General features: G+C 36.0%; 3 protein-coding genes across 3 annotated transcripts in view; all 3 read right to left on the minus strand.

Moving 5' to 3' along the window:
• ppp1r13bb (protein phosphatase 1, regulatory subunit 13Bb) overlaps nucleotides 1–6,030 on the minus strand; it is an 80,815-nt gene extending 74,785 nt beyond the window's left edge. The window contains 2 exon segments of the mRNA XM_048206276.1: nucleotides 5,063–5,158; nucleotides 5,701–6,030. Coding sequence (XP_048062233.1) covers nucleotides 5,063–5,071 — 9 coding nt within the window. The 5' untranslated portion in view covers nucleotides 5,072–5,158; nucleotides 5,701–6,030.
• Nucleotides 6,031–6,581: 551 nt separating this feature from the next.
• On the minus strand, nucleotides 6,582–8,524 carry atp5mj (ATP synthase membrane subunit j). The gene is made up of 4 exons (XM_048206277.1): nucleotides 8,374–8,524; nucleotides 7,624–7,747; nucleotides 7,065–7,088; nucleotides 6,582–6,835 (listed from the first exon to the last, which is right to left on the minus strand). The coding sequence occupies exons 2-4, from the start codon at nucleotides 7,745–7,747 to the stop codon at nucleotides 6,822–6,824; spliced, it is 162 nt and encodes a 53-aa protein (XP_048062234.1). The 5' UTR covers nucleotides 8,374–8,524; the 3' UTR covers nucleotides 6,582–6,821.
• A 2,714-nt stretch (nucleotides 8,525–11,238) lies between these two features.
• rd3l (RD3 like) lies at nucleotides 11,239–15,538 on the minus strand. The gene is made up of 3 exons (XM_048206278.1): nucleotides 15,064–15,538; nucleotides 13,756–14,037; nucleotides 11,239–12,273 (listed from the first exon to the last, which is right to left on the minus strand). The coding sequence occupies exons 1-3, from the start codon at nucleotides 15,108–15,110 to the stop codon at nucleotides 11,907–11,909; spliced, it is 696 nt and encodes a 231-aa protein (XP_048062235.1). The 5' UTR covers nucleotides 15,111–15,538; the 3' UTR covers nucleotides 11,239–11,906.
• Between the last annotated feature and the right edge of the window lie 1,999 nt (nucleotides 15,539–17,537).

A 17,537-nucleotide genomic window follows, 5' to 3' on the forward strand; every position in this document is an offset into this window, starting at 1 on the left:
CCAATCAAGTATTCTAACAAATAGCTTGTAAAAAGGCAAATTAGGTACAGTAGACACTCCACATTTGTTACAGTGTAAAAATTTGCATTCAAAATCCAGTCATTTCAACAGGAATCCTTGCGACTGGAATTTCCCTGCATATATTTTACATAGGGTTCAAGTTAGTCATGTGAATTTGCTGCATTGACCAACAGAAAGCTACTTTGATTTGAAAATAACTTCTGTGTGAACAAAAATTTTTGTCCGTGAAATTTCATCCAAATTTCGCTAAGGTAACTGCACCTTTATACTGTTGAAGGTTTGCCTTTTAAATGTTTTGGAAAAGACCTGGGACAATGTGTGCATTTCATTGGCCATATCAATAGTTAAAGAAACTAAACTTCTGTTTAAAACAACATTACAATCATAAACCACTCACAAAAGCAAAGTGGAGCCCGAAGTATACTTCTCTTGCCTATGTTCCGTTCCACTTCGTAGACGGTCTTTACATAATTTTCATTATTAGTCTAGAGATGCACAATTAATTGTTAAAAGATCGCGATCTTGATTCAAACACCCACTCAATCCATGCAACGTTTGACAAGCAAAAAATCACAGCAGAACGTTGAAATCTGCTTTCATACTGCCGCAGACCCAGACAGAGAGCAGTTGTCATGTATAGGAATAAAACAACTTCACAAACAGTCTTTTCAACCAGTTTTCAACTAGTTTCATTATTTCTGTGTTACAATAATCAAATTATCACAGAAGAACTGGGATAAAAGTTTATAGTTCGGATATAAACACTGATGTCTACAAAAGCGATCAAAATAGAGCAAATTACCTTTTGAAAGTAACTTGATGCTTCAAATAAAGATCGGATCGTATCAATCACACTGTTATGCTAATAGGGGCTGAGAAATGACTGTTTAAAATGTGTTTGTCGTTGAATCATTCATTCGAGAGATTCTTACAAAAATGCTTATTCATCCAGAAATGGAAAAAGTGACATCTTTAAAAGTGAGTCTTTGAATCATTCATTCAAACCATTTTTTTTAATAATTCAACATTTTTAAATAGACTGCAACAATTAACATTTTTTCAGAACCTAGTAAATTACATGCTATTTTGTTTAGTTGTCTGTTAAGAATTGTGATCTCTATTTTAAACAAAAAAAATGGGCTGAATTGTGCAGCTCTATTACAGTCCACTAATGTCCATGCACACCGACTGTGAGCAGTAGGGCTGTGACGGTAGGCATGACAACCGCGCCAACGCGGTGGTGAAGTTCATAGACGTCTATGGTGAAGTTGCCACCGCGGTCATGGAGTGTCACCGGCGGTAGTGTTATATATATTATATAATCTCAGAGGTCGCGTTAACCGAAAATTTTCAGATCATTAATGGAATTTTTTTAGCAGTGACGGAAAAAAATCTGCAGCCCGTCCGTCATTTTGACAGATTATGTAGCTTGTAAACTGTAATTCCCACCCCTGTCCAGTAGGTGGTGAGCGCGCTCCAGTGTGGCAGCAGAGCACGAAGTTCAGTCTCCAGAATAAAATGAAAACGATGCGCTTGTTTAAACACAGACGAGCACCCTAGTTTAAGTCAATTTTATAATAATAAAGTTACTTATGCTTACTTACATAATTAAGTTTTGTTATTTTTCTTGCTGACTATACGTTTATGGTCAACGAATGGCTTTTCTGAGGTATAATGTTACGTTACATTGTTTGCAACACTGACTGACGTGATACAGATTTCGGTAAGCTACTGTATCTTTCAACATATTTATTTTCATACACGTTTATTTCGTTCTGTACAGTAGTAAAGAGGAAAGGATGATCGCATTCACTCACAATCCGTGACAAGTGTTCAAGATGAAAACGGAAAAGTGACGCAGTCTTTAATCAACTTTCTTCTCATAATATAAATAAATGCATAGCCTGTGCCTATTTGCTTATCCTGTAAGTTCGTGAATAAAAATGAAAATGTGGATGAAATCAGAAGCTATTAAATGTCTTATTAAAATATAAAAATTAAAATGACGGGTAATTGATTATGATGGATTTTTTTTACGATCCTGTCCATCAAAATCACGGCGAAACGCAAGTCTAATGCAACCTTTGATTATATATATGTTTTTGTTTGAAAATGCATCTTCTCTCCGTTTTGGCTTTCCGTCCACACTGAGACGGCATTTTTGTGACGTAAACAGAGCGTTTTGAAAACGCTAAGCAAAGTGGATAAATTTGAAAATGCATTGTTCGCATTGTAAGCTAAAACGAAGATATTTGAAAACGATGATGCATGTTTATTCGCGTGACGCCTTTTCTCTCTATAATCCAAATCAGTACAATCACATTTTAATGTTGTTTTGTTTAGTTGGATCCAGTCAAATTCCTTCTGTGCTACAGCAAAACCTGATTTTATCCAGATGTCAAAAGACTGCAATCATAACTAGCCATCTGTGTTTACTGCTAAAACATTCTGCTTGAGATCTGGCCACATCAGGGAGGAAGACGTAAATATGTGCATATATGCATACAATTGACATGGTGCTTGGGTACCATTGTATGTGTAATTATTAGGGGTGTGACGAGACCAGTATCTCACGAGACGAGACGAGACGAGACTCGAGATTGAGTTCACGAGACGAGACAAGATGGCGAAATACATGACTAGAAAAAATATTCTGCAGGTGTATTTGAAATGTTTTAACTAATCATTTTGTAATGAATGTCATTTCAGTTCTACTTTCTGAGACTGAATTATCATATGCAGTAAAAGACAACAATACTCAAGTAATGTAAAAGGTTTTGCCACTAACTCAACTGACTGACTTCCCTCCTGTATGATTTCAGTCTCTTCAGATCTTACTGTACATGAATTATGAGCTTCTACAGCTTTTGACCTCCTAACTGAACTCCTCTCCACAATCTGATCACAGAAATAAAAACAGTATAAATAAAAATGGTAACACTTTACAATAAGGTCTCATTTATTAACATTAATGTATTAACCAACATCAACTAACAACAAGCAATATATTTGCTACAGTATTTATTAATCTTTGTTAGTTGATAAAAATAGTCATTCATTGTTAGTTCATGATAGTTCACAGTGCATTAACTAATGTTAACAAATGAAACCTTATTGTTTGTACTAGTAAATAATAAGAAGAGAAAACTGTTATTCATTTTTATGGTAACACTTTACAATAAGTGCAACCATAATCGCACTCTCTCAATATTCAAAGATCAAATAAGACCACATTTTTCTTTGATACAGAGCTGAGAGATGGTTACAACTACACTGCCCAGCCTAAAATAGCTTTCATATTGAGAGATATCTGTATTCATCAGGGAGCCGCTTTCAAAATGCGGGGTATTGAAATCACGTTTGAATGCGCGCGCGCGTTTACTTTCACTTTTAAACGGTCGCGCGTACTCTGTAAATATGGAGCGGCGGCGACCGTTATCCAACTGAATTAAATGTTTTTTTTTTTATTTAAATACAAAGCAAAACGACAGTGGAGGCAAAATGTAAACGTAGCGGTGGCATATTCTTTCCTAATCATCCTAACACTCTGTCATGGCAACATCACGAGACTACTTTTCGCCTCGACGAGAAATCTCGTCACAGTTTAGTCTCGCGAGATCTCGTGCCACGAGATCTCGTCACACCCCTAGTAATTATTATTGCATTTTGATTTGTCAGTGAAATTAAAAAACAAACAGGTGGGACCTGATAATGCCCTCCAAACTTGAGAGACAAATGTCATCCTTTACTCCAATTACACAACCAAGATTTGACTTACACCTGATCACCATGAGGCTTTTTCTAGATAAGGTAAGCATGGTAGGTAGTGATTACTAATAATTACTGCGATAAACTAATAATTACTCAGATGATCCATATCGGTAGAGGAGGCAGCAAAAGGAAATCAAGGTCAAAAAATACTATTTTGTTGATAAACGTAAAACCTTGTGGGTTAAATGTGCTCAACAAAGTTAACGTTTAATGATACAATCCTTCCTTTAGAGTTAATATGTGATCTCAGAGTAATTCACCTGCCAGGTCTTTGAGGTTGTGACAACCCAATGATTTTCTGTGAAGCAGTTTTGAAACAAATGAGATTATGAAAAGCGCAAAACAAATAAAAATGCCCTGATGTACTAAAAGTCTTAGTAAACAATAATTTCAATGTTTTTTTTTATTTCATAAAAGGAATTGTTCAAAGTGGAAATAAAAAGAAGCAATAAAGTCATGAATAAATAAACATCAATTGCAGCATATATATATATATATATATATATATATATATATATATATATATATATACACACACACCATATCTACTCCAATTTTGAGACCCTTTGAGAATTGAGGAAGGGAAACAAAATGTCAATAATGGCTTAGCATTACTGGAAGCTATTGAAGCATTAGGCTGAAAAGAAATGGAAAAAATTTTCTCTTAACGAGCAACAGCGCATTAACATCATAAAACGAATAGCTGCCATTAGTACATAGAAAGCATGGAAAAAAAGTTCCTCAGAGGATGAACAAAAGCCTTGTCACACCAAAGTTCTAACCAATCTATTTTGACACTGTTCTGTGATAATAATAAAAAAAAACTCATTGTTTTCCATCTCAAACAGAGGTATTGTATTTAAAAAGTAACAAACAGCACAGCATGAGGTACAGATAATGTTCTTGCATGGAGGATATTCCCATCCACAGCCCATTAACAGCTTTCTCAAAAGTAGCCCATTATGGATCCCCTGGCATGGCTCTAGGAACTAGGAAGCCCACAATGCCTCTCTCAACAAATCACACCACTGTCATTAAAGTGTTATGAACCAAGATACTGTATGTACTTTCTGCAGTGGAGCGAGTTGCTTTTCAAAAAATGCTATAAACAAAGTAAATGTAGTGATGGGGACTCAAATTTTCAACTACACTGCTATAAGAATCAAATTGATTCCTCACCACATGAACCATAATAATATGGTAAGTTATGTAAAGAAATAATTGCGTTGTTTTGACTCACTGCTGACGAAATAAGAGAAGCTATACTCACAGGCATCATCTTTGCTTGTGTCAGAGGAACATCTGGTCTTCAGCTTCACTTTGCCTTTCACAACATCCACAAGGTCCAACCCGAGATCACAGCCCTCTGTACAGCAGGAGAACAACTTCACTTGCACTATCACTGACACATGAATGTCCACCACAACACCAACAAATACAGGCCAAACAGGCCAGGGCTCTGTACATCGTCTTATTTTACTTTAATTAAACCTTTTGACGTGATACGCAGCTGGTCATCACATTAATCTCCGTTAGCTGAGTAAGAAAAATTAAACAGAAGCTTTAAAAGAAACTAGCTAGACTGGATTATCAGCTGGTTGTGTGTGTATAAATGGCATTTGTTGGGTGTTTCTATACACCCACTGAGAGCACGCAACTCATCCTCTCCTCACTCTGAGTAACTTATATATCGTTGTATTATAACTCAAAACTAAAGGTTTAAACCAGCTCTATCAATGTTTGTCATATTTAAAGGCGTTTATTTTAAGGAGTTTTCCTCTGTCCGCCCTGTTCGCTTTACCAGTTCACACATCTGTTAGCCAGTTAGCACCGACACAAAAACATCAGTAAATGTTAAGAAACATAAATAAAATACATCGGCGGTGGTTAAAACTACATTATACTCACGTGTCACGTGTACACATATGCCATAATCTTTTAGAAATGATACATGAGGTGTTCCTCGTATCCTTGAGCCACGGAGTATCGATTAACTCGCGAGATGGCTAAAATAGTTAGCCTGCTAGCCGAAGCCAGGTAAAACACTCCAATACGTAAAGCGAATGGAAAACGAAATCAGAAGACGCTTATTCCTTTAAATGCATTCAGATATTGGCATAATACGTTTTAAAGAACGAAAACAAAAGCAATACAATCGAAATGGCTGAGGCGAATACAAGCTGGCTCGCGCTGTTGTGTTAAATGATGGCAAGCGCAGAGCTGGAATGACAGGAATGTGGAGCATAGTGACTTATGGATGTTTTTATCTATAGTCATTAAAATCTCTAAGTGATAAAAATCAAAAAGGAATAATACGCCCTTAGTTAGTCATTTGAGTCACATTAATTGGTAAGAAGTTGGTTATTTTTTAAAATTGACATTACTTACAGGTGTTCAATGATAAATTCAAAGCAACATATGGCAAATGTTCAATACTTTGACCCATTCATTCAGTAGTTTTCAATTATAAATATTTTCAATGTTTCATTTTAAACGGTGTGCTTATATATCTGAGAAAGGGTTAAAGGAACTCAAATTTGTAATTTAGATGTAGATTAAAAAAAATATCAGATGTGCTGGACAGTCCTCAAACACCCACTACTGATCAGAAACAAGAACTACATATTAACTACAAAACATGACATAAAATGTGATTTTATGTCACAAGCAAAATATTGTCAATATATATTTTCAGTTGGAATTTAACATTAGCTCAAAGAAGAGACTTGATTTGTGTATGCCCTACAAAACAAATGTTATTCAAGGACCGAAGCCATTAAAAAAAAACATTTGGCAGGACTTTTTTAGTAGTTTAATTTCATAAGTTAACAATCAAACAGTTTCATGTTTGCCGATATGAATTTCCTGCAAAACAGAGGGAAAGACTACAAGGCAGTGAGTTATCCATATTGTGATCCAAATCAAGCATTTTATTGTTTCCATAAAACAAAATACAGATATCCAGGTGAAGTTCTTCAGGGGGAGATTTACAGAAAAGACATGGGGAATGACGCTCTCCGGTGGTCCAATCAGTGGGCGGGCTCTGTGAAAAAAGAAAAGTCATGAAAGTTTCTACATTTGTCCCATAAATAAGCATTTTAAACAAAGCGTCATGCTATCGTTTAGACCCTTTCTGTTTGTTGTTGTTTTTTTATATTTAAAAAAAGTGAAAACTATTACAATATGAGGAACGTTTAAATTTTTTCATGTTTTACCAGAGTTTGAGTAAAAGTCATAATGCTGAAAACGTAAATTAAAACATTAATACTTACTTGACTGCACTGCTTTCTTCTTTCCTGCAAAACAGTAATGCTATTATTAATACTTTAACAAGAAATTTTGCAAGCTCTTAAAATAAATTTTTTTTTGACTTGTACACAACACAAGAAATTTTGTTTCTGAATATATTATGTAACAAATTGTCTATCAACATGGGCCCAGGTCATCATATAATTATGACCAGTTGTGCATATAATGGTTACATGATACATAATATAATTATATGTTTTGGCATAAATAATGTTTACATAGTACATAATCATATTGTGTACCATAAAATAAATAAGGGTTCATGCCATGTTGACAGTACACTCTTAAAAATAAAGGTTTCAAAAGAGGGTTTTCACAGTGATGCCATAGAAGAACCATTTGTGTTCTCCTAAATGAGTGTGAATAACACTTTAAAAATATAAATAAAATTTTTCCATTATAAAAAACCTTTTGAATGGAAAGGTTCTATGGATGTTAAAAGTTCTTCATGGAACCGTAGATGCAAATTAATAACCTTTATTTTTAAGAATGTATATACACTTCTAACACTTGATCTCTCACCTCCATATGAAAGTTTGTAGTACATGAAAGTCATGATCCCTACACCAACCCACATCTCCTGGTATGCCTTGGTGTAGTAGGGGGCCACCTTAGTCCACCAGCCAGCGAATGCACCACCTGCCATCTAGTGATCAAAAGATAAAGATGCATGAACATTTGTCAAGAAGGCTTCAAACATATGTACCATTACCAAACATATTATGTTTGAATGTGCAATAGTGTAATATATGCCATGAAAAATGTTATAAAAAATAACTAATAGAGTAACATGGCACAAACAGTACTTTGAAGGACATAAAGCATTCAATGACCAACTGAAATGAAAACTATTAGAATTAAAAATACGGAGTATTTAAGACATAACAGGAGCAAAAGAGCAAAAACATTCTCAGTACATCACTGTCAGATTAAGACGAGTTCATGCCAAGCTTGATTCAGTATGAAGCTAACTGGAATCGCGTAAAAAAAAAAAAACAACTGCACTTTTCACCGTCCAATATAGAGGCAAGCTGATACGAGATAAAACATTTGCCTCGATTCATGTGTGCCATTCAGATGTCAAGCTTGCGGAGAGACTTGGTTGCCGAAGTTGATTCATTTAAGGCGCTCAGCAAGGCCTTGTCATATATAGTCCAATAAACGTAAAAAGTAATGGTTTAAACGACAGTGACGCTTCTTGAAATGGTCAGTGATTATTTAAGCAATGACAACTGAAATCATATAGCATTTATTATAAGAAAATGTACTCACCTCTAAGATATAAGTGCACTGGACCACTGAGAGAAGGTCACTGTTCAGCGCTAGCTCAATAGGAGATGTAGCGGAAGATCTCTACAGGTTTCCGCTTTGGAATTAAAAGCCCCGGTATCAAAATAAAAGTCCGCATGTAACGAATGTATTTTTGTAACACTTCGATTTATTTCTAATTGTCCTTATAGTGTCTCTTTTAGATAGAACTTTTGGATTTTTAATTGGATGAACATGTAATGAAATTTTAGATGTTAGAACATGTAAGACCACATGATTTCTCTTAATTTGTTTTGAAAGTCAACATATAGGGGTGAATTCAGGGTGACTGGGACACTTTTTGCCATTGAGATGACTTGGAAAAGTGTCCCAATCAACCTAAATTCAATAGGTTGAATTAGATCAAAACCTTTCAATAGACAGACAGACAGACAGACAGACAGATAGATAGATAGATAGATAGATAGATAGATAGATTATGACCTTCCAAGTGGAGGGGGTGGTGGTGGGGATAGATAGATAGATAGATAGATAGATAGATAGATAGATAGATAGATAGATAGATAGATAGATAGATAGATAGATAGATAGATAGATAGATAGATAGATAGATAGATAGATAGATAGATAGATAATGACCTTCCAAGTGGAGGGGATAGATAGATAGATAGATAGATAGATAGATAGATAGATAGATAGATAGATAGATAGATAGATAGATAGATAGATAGATAGATAGATAGATAGATAGATAGATAGATAGATAGATTATGACCTTCCAAGTGGAGGGGGTGGTGGTGGGGATAGATAGATAGATAGATAGATAGATAGATAGATAGATAGATAGATAGATAGATAGATAGATAGATAGATAGATAGATAGATAGATAGATAGATAGATAGATTATGACCTTCCAAGTGGAGGGGGTGGTGGTGGGGATAGATAGATAGATAGATAGATAGATAGATAGATAGATAGATAGATAGATAGATAGATAGATAGATAGATAGATAGATAGATAGATAGATAGATAGATAGATAGACCTTCCAAGTGGAGGGGATAGATAGATAGATAGATAGATAGATAGATAGATAGATAGATAGATAGATAGATAGATAGATAGATAGATAGATAGATAGATAGATAGATAGATAGATAGATAGATAGATAGATAGATAGATAGATAGATAGATAGATAGATAGATAGATAGATAGATAGATAGATAGATAGATAGATAGATAGATAGATAGATAGATAGATAATGACCTTCCAAGTGGAGGGGATAGATAGATAGATAGATAGATAGATAGATAGATAGATAGATAGATAGATAGATAGATAGATAGATAGATAGATAGATAGATAGATAGATAGATAGATAGATAATGACCTTCCAAGTGGAGGGGGTGGTGGTGGGGATAGATAGATAGATAGATAGATAGATAGATAGATAGATAGATAGATAGATAGATAGATAGATAGATAGATAGATAGATAGATAGATAGATAGATAGATAGATAGATAGATAGATAGATAGATAGATAGATAGATTACAAGCATTCTTTGAGTTTTTGGGATATTTGCTGAAAGAATGTGAGACAAATAATGAGGCCTTACAATAAAAAATGCAAATTATGTTTTGTTGAAATTTAATTGTGCAGACATATTCAACAGCAATGAACATAATGAAGAGATCAACAAAGCTTGCAGGGTTCAGAAGCAAAGAAATCAACTGGAGCATATTGCATTTTGGAGACAATTATACAAAATCACAACAACAACAAAATCATTAGCAGAAAATGTGATTAAAGACAATATTTGGTATTGCATCTGCAGGCCATTGTGTTATTTATTGATCACAGCCTCCATTCTAGAAGAAGAACTTCACTTTTTCTGGCCCAACAGTTATTCAGCAGTCAAGAGTAAATAACACTGCTAAGATGGAAGCTTTATGATCAGCCCTCTCATTGTAAACAATTACCAAACCTATACTTTGTCTGCCACACTCAGTCCATGCTACATGAAAACACACAGTTCTGTTACTACATGGACAAGCAGAGAATATTAGATCATATATCTGTTATGTAAAAAGCATGGGAGAGGTGAGAGTGCTAGGTAGTTCATGGGTACATGCAGGATGCAGGACCACTGATGCGCAAAGGCAGTGGTGCAATCCTCTCCCCTCAGGCTAATCTCTGCTCTCTAATCCAGAAATATAACTCTGAAAAAATGACAGATTAGGCTGGATATCTGGGTTGACTGCTCTGGGTGTATGTGCTTATGTGTGTGCTACTTTCAGTTTGATCAGTCATTAGCTATAGACCCTGGAAAGCTAAAGCACTTTTTTTTAATTAGAAACAAATGAACACCAAATGCAAAAGCAATTCCAATAGCATTAAAGGAATAGTTCTAATAACATTAAAGGATGATAATGAAAATTCTGTCATTTAACCTGTATGCTGTTATTTTAATGCTTTTATTTTGTACATTAAAGGTGCTAAAGAGGATGTTTTGTTTTATACATTTTTGCAATATTACTTGAAACTGTCTTCACGAACTGATAAAAGACTATTTATTAGGTGCACTGAAAGTAATAATATTAATATACATCATCTGTGCACGAGGTAGGGCCTTAAAAACATCAGCCAATCGTTTACGCGATCATCGTAATGTAACAGTCTTTGGATTCTCAGTCGACGAAAAAATCCTCTCTATCACCTTTAAGCATGAAAGTAAATGTTTTTGAAGAATCACTATGCAGTTCTTGAAAAAAAAAGTTGCCAAAATAACAAAAAAACAACCAAAAAACACCATAAAAGTATATAAAAAGTAGTCTGACTATATATTAACAATAATAGCAACAACAATAATAACAATAAATTATTTATAATTATTTATTCAAAATTATTATTATGATTATTGTTGGTGATTTATTTTTTTATTTTATTTTTTTAAGTTTTTAAAGAATTAATTTTAAAAGTAGCTACTTTATATCATAAATATCTGGAGTTATCTTTCCTTCTTATTGATCAGTTACAAAAAAAGTTTATGGCTCATCTTCCAAGTTTAAACATCACATACATCTCCATGTTAATCACTTTTAATCAGTCTAATTGACTTAAAATGCAGCACAGGATTAGATTTTTTTTTTGTTTGATGTAGATCTGTGTCTGAGAACTAGGGAACTTGCAAAGAGGAAAGACATAGAAAGTGGCTATATGGACTTTTAAACCCGATCTCATGAGAAAACTGAATTATTTAATGAGGAGGCAATATCGTATGAATTTGTACAATGTGATTCGTATGATTTTTAGGAAAAAAGTAAGCTTGAAGGACCACCCCTAATCCTAACCATCACTGGGGCGTAAACAGAAATGGATGAATGGATGAATAAGATTGTACAAATTCTTACAAATTAGCCAGCAATTTGCCAAAACCACAGACCAGGGGCAAATTAGTTTGTTTGGGTTTTGACATCATCCCTGCACCACTCTATTGCCATAAAAATGTGTTGGATGGTTCTACCGGTGTCTCACAATGTGGTGCTGTAGGCCTCATAAGTGAACGGATGGCAAAAGGGCAAACTCCAATCTCTGCGGATAGAGTAGGGGCAGGCAGCCCGCAAATGTTTATCCACATAACTAGAAATAGTAGGAATTTCCTCCCTGTGTTTCCCTGACTCCTCAGACAAAGCATTAGATGCATTTCCAGCCATGTGATTTCTATCATTACTCTCTGTATTTGGACTAGGAGCAGAAAGAATGTTTGGTGGAGCTGAAGGGACTGGACATCTCTGCACGCCGTCTTCCTGTCTCCTCAGGAAGTCCCTGAGAACTTGCTTGAAGACACCCACCAGTTCCCAGGGAGGGATGTCATTGTGGGCCAAAAGATCATGGAGCCTAGATGGAGCACAAAAATAGTATTAAAGCAATATCACGTGAGCACTGTCATCACAGCGGTGTTGATATTTAGAAAAACAGCACGACTGCGAGTGAATACTGTTTTTATACGGAGCCCTGCAAATGACATGCAGGGGGAAAAAAACAAGATATCATGGCTACAAATTTGTTCCTTCAACTTATTCATTCATTGATTCGTTTTAGGTAAATTGTGGGCAGTATTCAAATTAAAATAAATGACCTAAATGAAAACAGGAAATAATTAAATTATTAAGTCATGGGAACAAATTCTTAATTCATGGTCACAATGGGCCCTATAATACACCCGGCGCAATGCGACGCAATCCCGTTCAACGCCACGTCCTTAAATATAAATGCTTTGCGCCAGTTAGTGCCCCCATGGGCGTGCTGGTCTAAAAAAGAGGTGTGTTCAGGCGCATTGCTATTTTAAGGAGCTGAAAATAGACTGCGCCATAGACCAACTCAAACCTGGTCTAAAGTCTAAAGTCAATGGCGCACTATCTTTTTGTTAGAGCGCGTTGGTAGAAACTGCGCCTCTGGGTGCGTCCACAGTGCGCGTTGACTTTGCTTATTACACACAGGAATGCGCATCACACAAACATGCCAAATATTAAAAACAAAAGGATTACAGTGTAAAAGAATAGCCTATTATTGTGTAGGCTACAATTCAATTGAATTTTCAATTCAGCCTATTACTACTTATAATGATGAACGAAATTGGCTAATTAATTGAACAATCTTGCCAATACACACACATATATATTAACTGACTCATCGCGTGTACGCCATGTAAATAGCAATCCGCCATGGCGCGAGCGCATCTCGCTCTTAAAGGGAATGGGAGATGACACTCTGATTGGTTTATTGAACGTTACGCCCATTACTCATTAAGAGAATAGGGACAACCCATTTCAAAAATGCGCCCCGGCGCACGGACCGTTTTTCCGTCGTTAAAATAGCAAAAGTGGACTTGGACGCCCTGAGTGCACCTGCGCTGTGCGCTTTACACTTTGCGTTTAGATCGTTAAAATAGGGCCCAATATCTACTTTTATCTACATGTCTTTTATAGAACAGTTCAATAAACAAGAAGTTAATGTTGAGTGACTTTCATTTTAGACTATTTTGTCTAGAAGTTCTAAATAGAGTCAAATTAACCAATGCGCATCTCAAGCAACACACAATAGTGATGTTTCTTTCCTGAATTTGGTTGAGTGAATAATTCAATAACTCACTTTTAAAGACAGTCACTTCAGAGACAGGTCGCTTTGGTCAGTGTGTTTGAACAAATCTTTTAAGTAAATGATTCAAATGACTCACTCATAAAGATAGTAATTTGTCACCAACTACTGGCATAATGATGTAAACTGAGCATTTGAAGAAGCATTTTAGAAAAATGGCTGAAAAAAATACGCAGAAATGGAAGCTATCAAGAAAGGCAAAAGTGAGAGAACTCGTTTTACCTGGAAAGCACAATGGCAGTGTGTGAGGGTGGGATGCGACCACAGAGGCGCTCCAGCTGGCGGTGTTCGGAAGCAGGTATAAGGGCAAGCAGGCTTGGGTATGCTGGGGGGTGACGGTATCCCAGAATGCCACGGGAGATGCAGTACTGGAACTCCTCTTCTTGAACCTGAAGTGCTCTTTGCTCCAGCTGCCAAAGCATCTCACGCAGCAACATCCGACCTGGGCCTCCATGTGTCACACATCCATTTGTGTGGGGCCAACCTATGAAAGGCAAGGCTGGGCTGCAGAGTAGGACCAATAAGAAAGTATGTTGCTGTAACTAGTGGATAAAATGCTGTATACCGAAGTGGCTTTCTCCTATGATCATACTCTGCAAATGAAATGTGACTGTTCATAAAGAGCTTGGTCTTCAGTGGACAGTCTTTCACACTGTATCACATCAAGTTCTGTGGTCCACATCGTGAACTGGCAGTTTAGTTAATTCAGCAACATACAGTTCCCTCCTTCAAGCTAATGCTAACAACATCTAGGACAGACATGTTACTTATTTGTCAACAAGAAGATATATAACATTGCTTATTACCCATCATAATCAGTGATAAACAACTGAGTCATGTTGAGAAAGGATCAGAGAGAACTTTTGTTTAGAAAGTCATGCTAAAAAATGCTAGCCGATTTGATGGTCAGGCATAAAATGCACTTCACAAATGCACATCAGTTTAGCGTAGTACTAGAATGCACTTGATGTTTGCAGGCAAATTTCAAACTGTGCCCATTTAAAAAAAAAAACTGAGCAGATATATGCTATATGCTTGTTGTGTTTTGGAAGATGGCTGGTTTCTAGCTGGTCCAAGCTGTTCATTAAAGGTAAACTGAAAAAAAAAAAGGTCATCTTGTTCCAACTGTAGCTGGTTTGTTGGTGGTCCAAGATGGTCTACCAGCTTGAACCAGCTAATCACCAGCTTAAACTAACTAAAACAGCAGGGTGCATGACCTAAAAAATATGTCAAAACTTGTATGGAATAAACATAGAGATAGATATAAACAGTGCTCTGAGAAAGACAATGAACAGATGAGAAGATAGATATACATGAATTGAATGGACAGGTACACAAGGGACAAAAAGCAGGGCAAAATTGTGAAGTTGAAAATAGAAACAGGGAGAGACAGACATAGAGGGGATAGATGGAACAGAATTTACAGGAAAGGAACATAACCACCAAAGGATTCACAACAGAGGATATGGGTTAAGGCAAAGAAAAGAATAGAAAAATGACAATAAATGGTATTTAAACGGATATTTTTACCTTGTGGGTCTTGGTTGAGGTTGAGGTCCATGATGCCTTGACTCCATCTGATACCATGAAATTGCACCAGGTTATGCAAATAAAATATGTACAGTAAATGAAGCCAGACTGTCAGATTTAGAATGAGAGGATAATGACAATATTGGGTAAAGATGGACAGATAATAAGGAAAACAACAACTTAAAGAGGAAGAGTGAGAAGAGTGTAAGAGAAACTAAAATAATGCATTTGAACAAGAAGAATGACTGACAAGCAAAATAAGGAGAAAAGCAAAGACAGACGAGAGAGTGACATGCAGCAGTGTGTGGACAACTGTGCCGGGCAAAGTTGAAATGAAGAATGTGACTCTCTCTCCTGCCCACCGCAAACTGCCTTCTGTCTCTCTGCTCTGATAACCCAGCCCACTCTGACTCGCATGCCCTCAAACATGCATGAACACACACACATACACACACTGAATTTTCATGTTTTATGGGGACATTCCATGGACATAATGATTTTTATACTGTGTACAAGCTGTATAATCTGTCCCCTAACCCTAACCCTACCCATCAAAGAAAACTTTCTGAATTTTTAAATGTTCGAAAAACATAACTTTTCCTCAGGGGGACCGAAAACATGTCGCTAAAAGAACAATGATTTTCGGACATTTTGTCCCTATAATGTAGGGTATACCTGATCCACACACACACACACACACACACACACACACACACAGGTTTGTTTTGCTATCAAAGTGAGGACATTCCATAGGCGTAATGTTTTTTATACTGTACAAACTGTACATTCTATCCCCCTAATCTACCCCTATAACCTACCCATCACAGAAAACATAATGCATTTTTACATTTTTAATAAAACATTGTTTAGTATGTTTTTAAAGCTATTTTAAATATGAGGACGCATGAAATGTCCTCATATTTCATGTTTATGTTCTAATACCAGTGTAATATCCATGTCATTATACAAATTTGTGTCCTCATAAATCACAAAAACGTGAACACGCACACACACACACTGGGTTTCCATTTCCATGTTTTATGTGGATTTTCCATAGACATTTGTATATTGTACAAACTGTATATTCTAACCCTAACCCTAAACACAACCCTCACAGAAAACTTTAGGATTTCAGAAACATCTGTATGATTTATAAGCAGTTTTCCTCATGGGGACCAAAAAATGTCCCAACAACGTAGGGTTTACCAGGAACACACAGACAAACACATACCATTTTATCTCAGTATACAGTAACAGCAATAACACTCATAACACAATACTGACAGATATGGTTTGAAGTATGCATCCTGCTTCCCATCTTTCATTGTACTCTCACATATCTTGTGGTCTTAAATTCAGCCTCACACCTCAAAACTTGCTTAGGGCAAATCATTCCAGGCTTCTTGTTTTCAACAGTAAAACATTTAATTCAATGTGGCAGTTGGAGTAAAATTATATGAAAAAATGCACCCTGTGCCAGCATGTAATGTGACCCAGTGCCAAGGGGAATTATGTCAGCATACAAGGGAACAAAAAGAGAGTTCTTGGTCTGCTCAACAATGTGACACACAGATGAATAATCCTGTATTCTTGGGAGAAAGATAACAATTCTGTCATATTTAATCATAAGTTTATTAAATAATTACAAACATGGATTCATTCGGCATTTTTCAAGGTAGAGATCCTTTGTACCTTTTTTGTGTCTTACACTTTACATTTGACTGGAATACATGGTCATATGTTTTCTTTGACATAAGTTTTTAAAAATTGCTTACACACTAAAAGTGGTACTTGAGGCCCATTCACTGAAACCATTCACTCATACAATCTTCAGACCAAGTTTGCAAAACTGCAAGCACATTACATGCTCAGTTTGCAATATTGTACAACAAACTTTTTGAAAAATGCTAAACAGTTAGAAACATCCCTTAAGCCGGGCACACATTTAACGACTAGCTAAAACATTCTAAGGGGCCGTTCACACAGAACGCGTTTTTCTATTCCAATGCGCTCTTTCCCATTGTTTTTCTACATACAGCGATTGTTTCCTGCGCCGCGTTTTTACTGAAGCAACTTTTACACGATTTATATACTCACACATGGAATTTGAACACCGAGGAGGCTCATTATTATTTTATTTTATTTTTTTCCATGTAATCGCAGCTGTTTGCCTACTGATTGTCGTTAAGCAACTGGCTCTGACTGGACGCGTTTGAACGCAAAGACGCGTCAGTCATAAGTATCAATTTACATTCATAATCGGCTGAAAGCTTACACGCGTTTGAGCGCGATCGTTAAATCAACTTACATTCATAATCGGCCTTACAATCATTAAATTGTGCCTGGCTTTAGAAATCAAAACTCGATGTTTTCATAAAGAAATACTTGCATTTCTGCTTATAGTGTCAATATACCTACTTTGATCACTTAGAAATCAAAACTCAATGTTTTGAGAAACAAATAAATTTTTCACC

Source organism: Megalobrama amblycephala, linkage group LG11 (assembly GCF_018812025.1).
Source record: "Megalobrama amblycephala isolate DHTTF-2021 linkage group LG11, ASM1881202v1, whole genome shotgun sequence".
NCBI lineage: Eukaryota > Metazoa > Chordata > Actinopteri > Cypriniformes > Xenocyprididae > Megalobrama > Megalobrama amblycephala.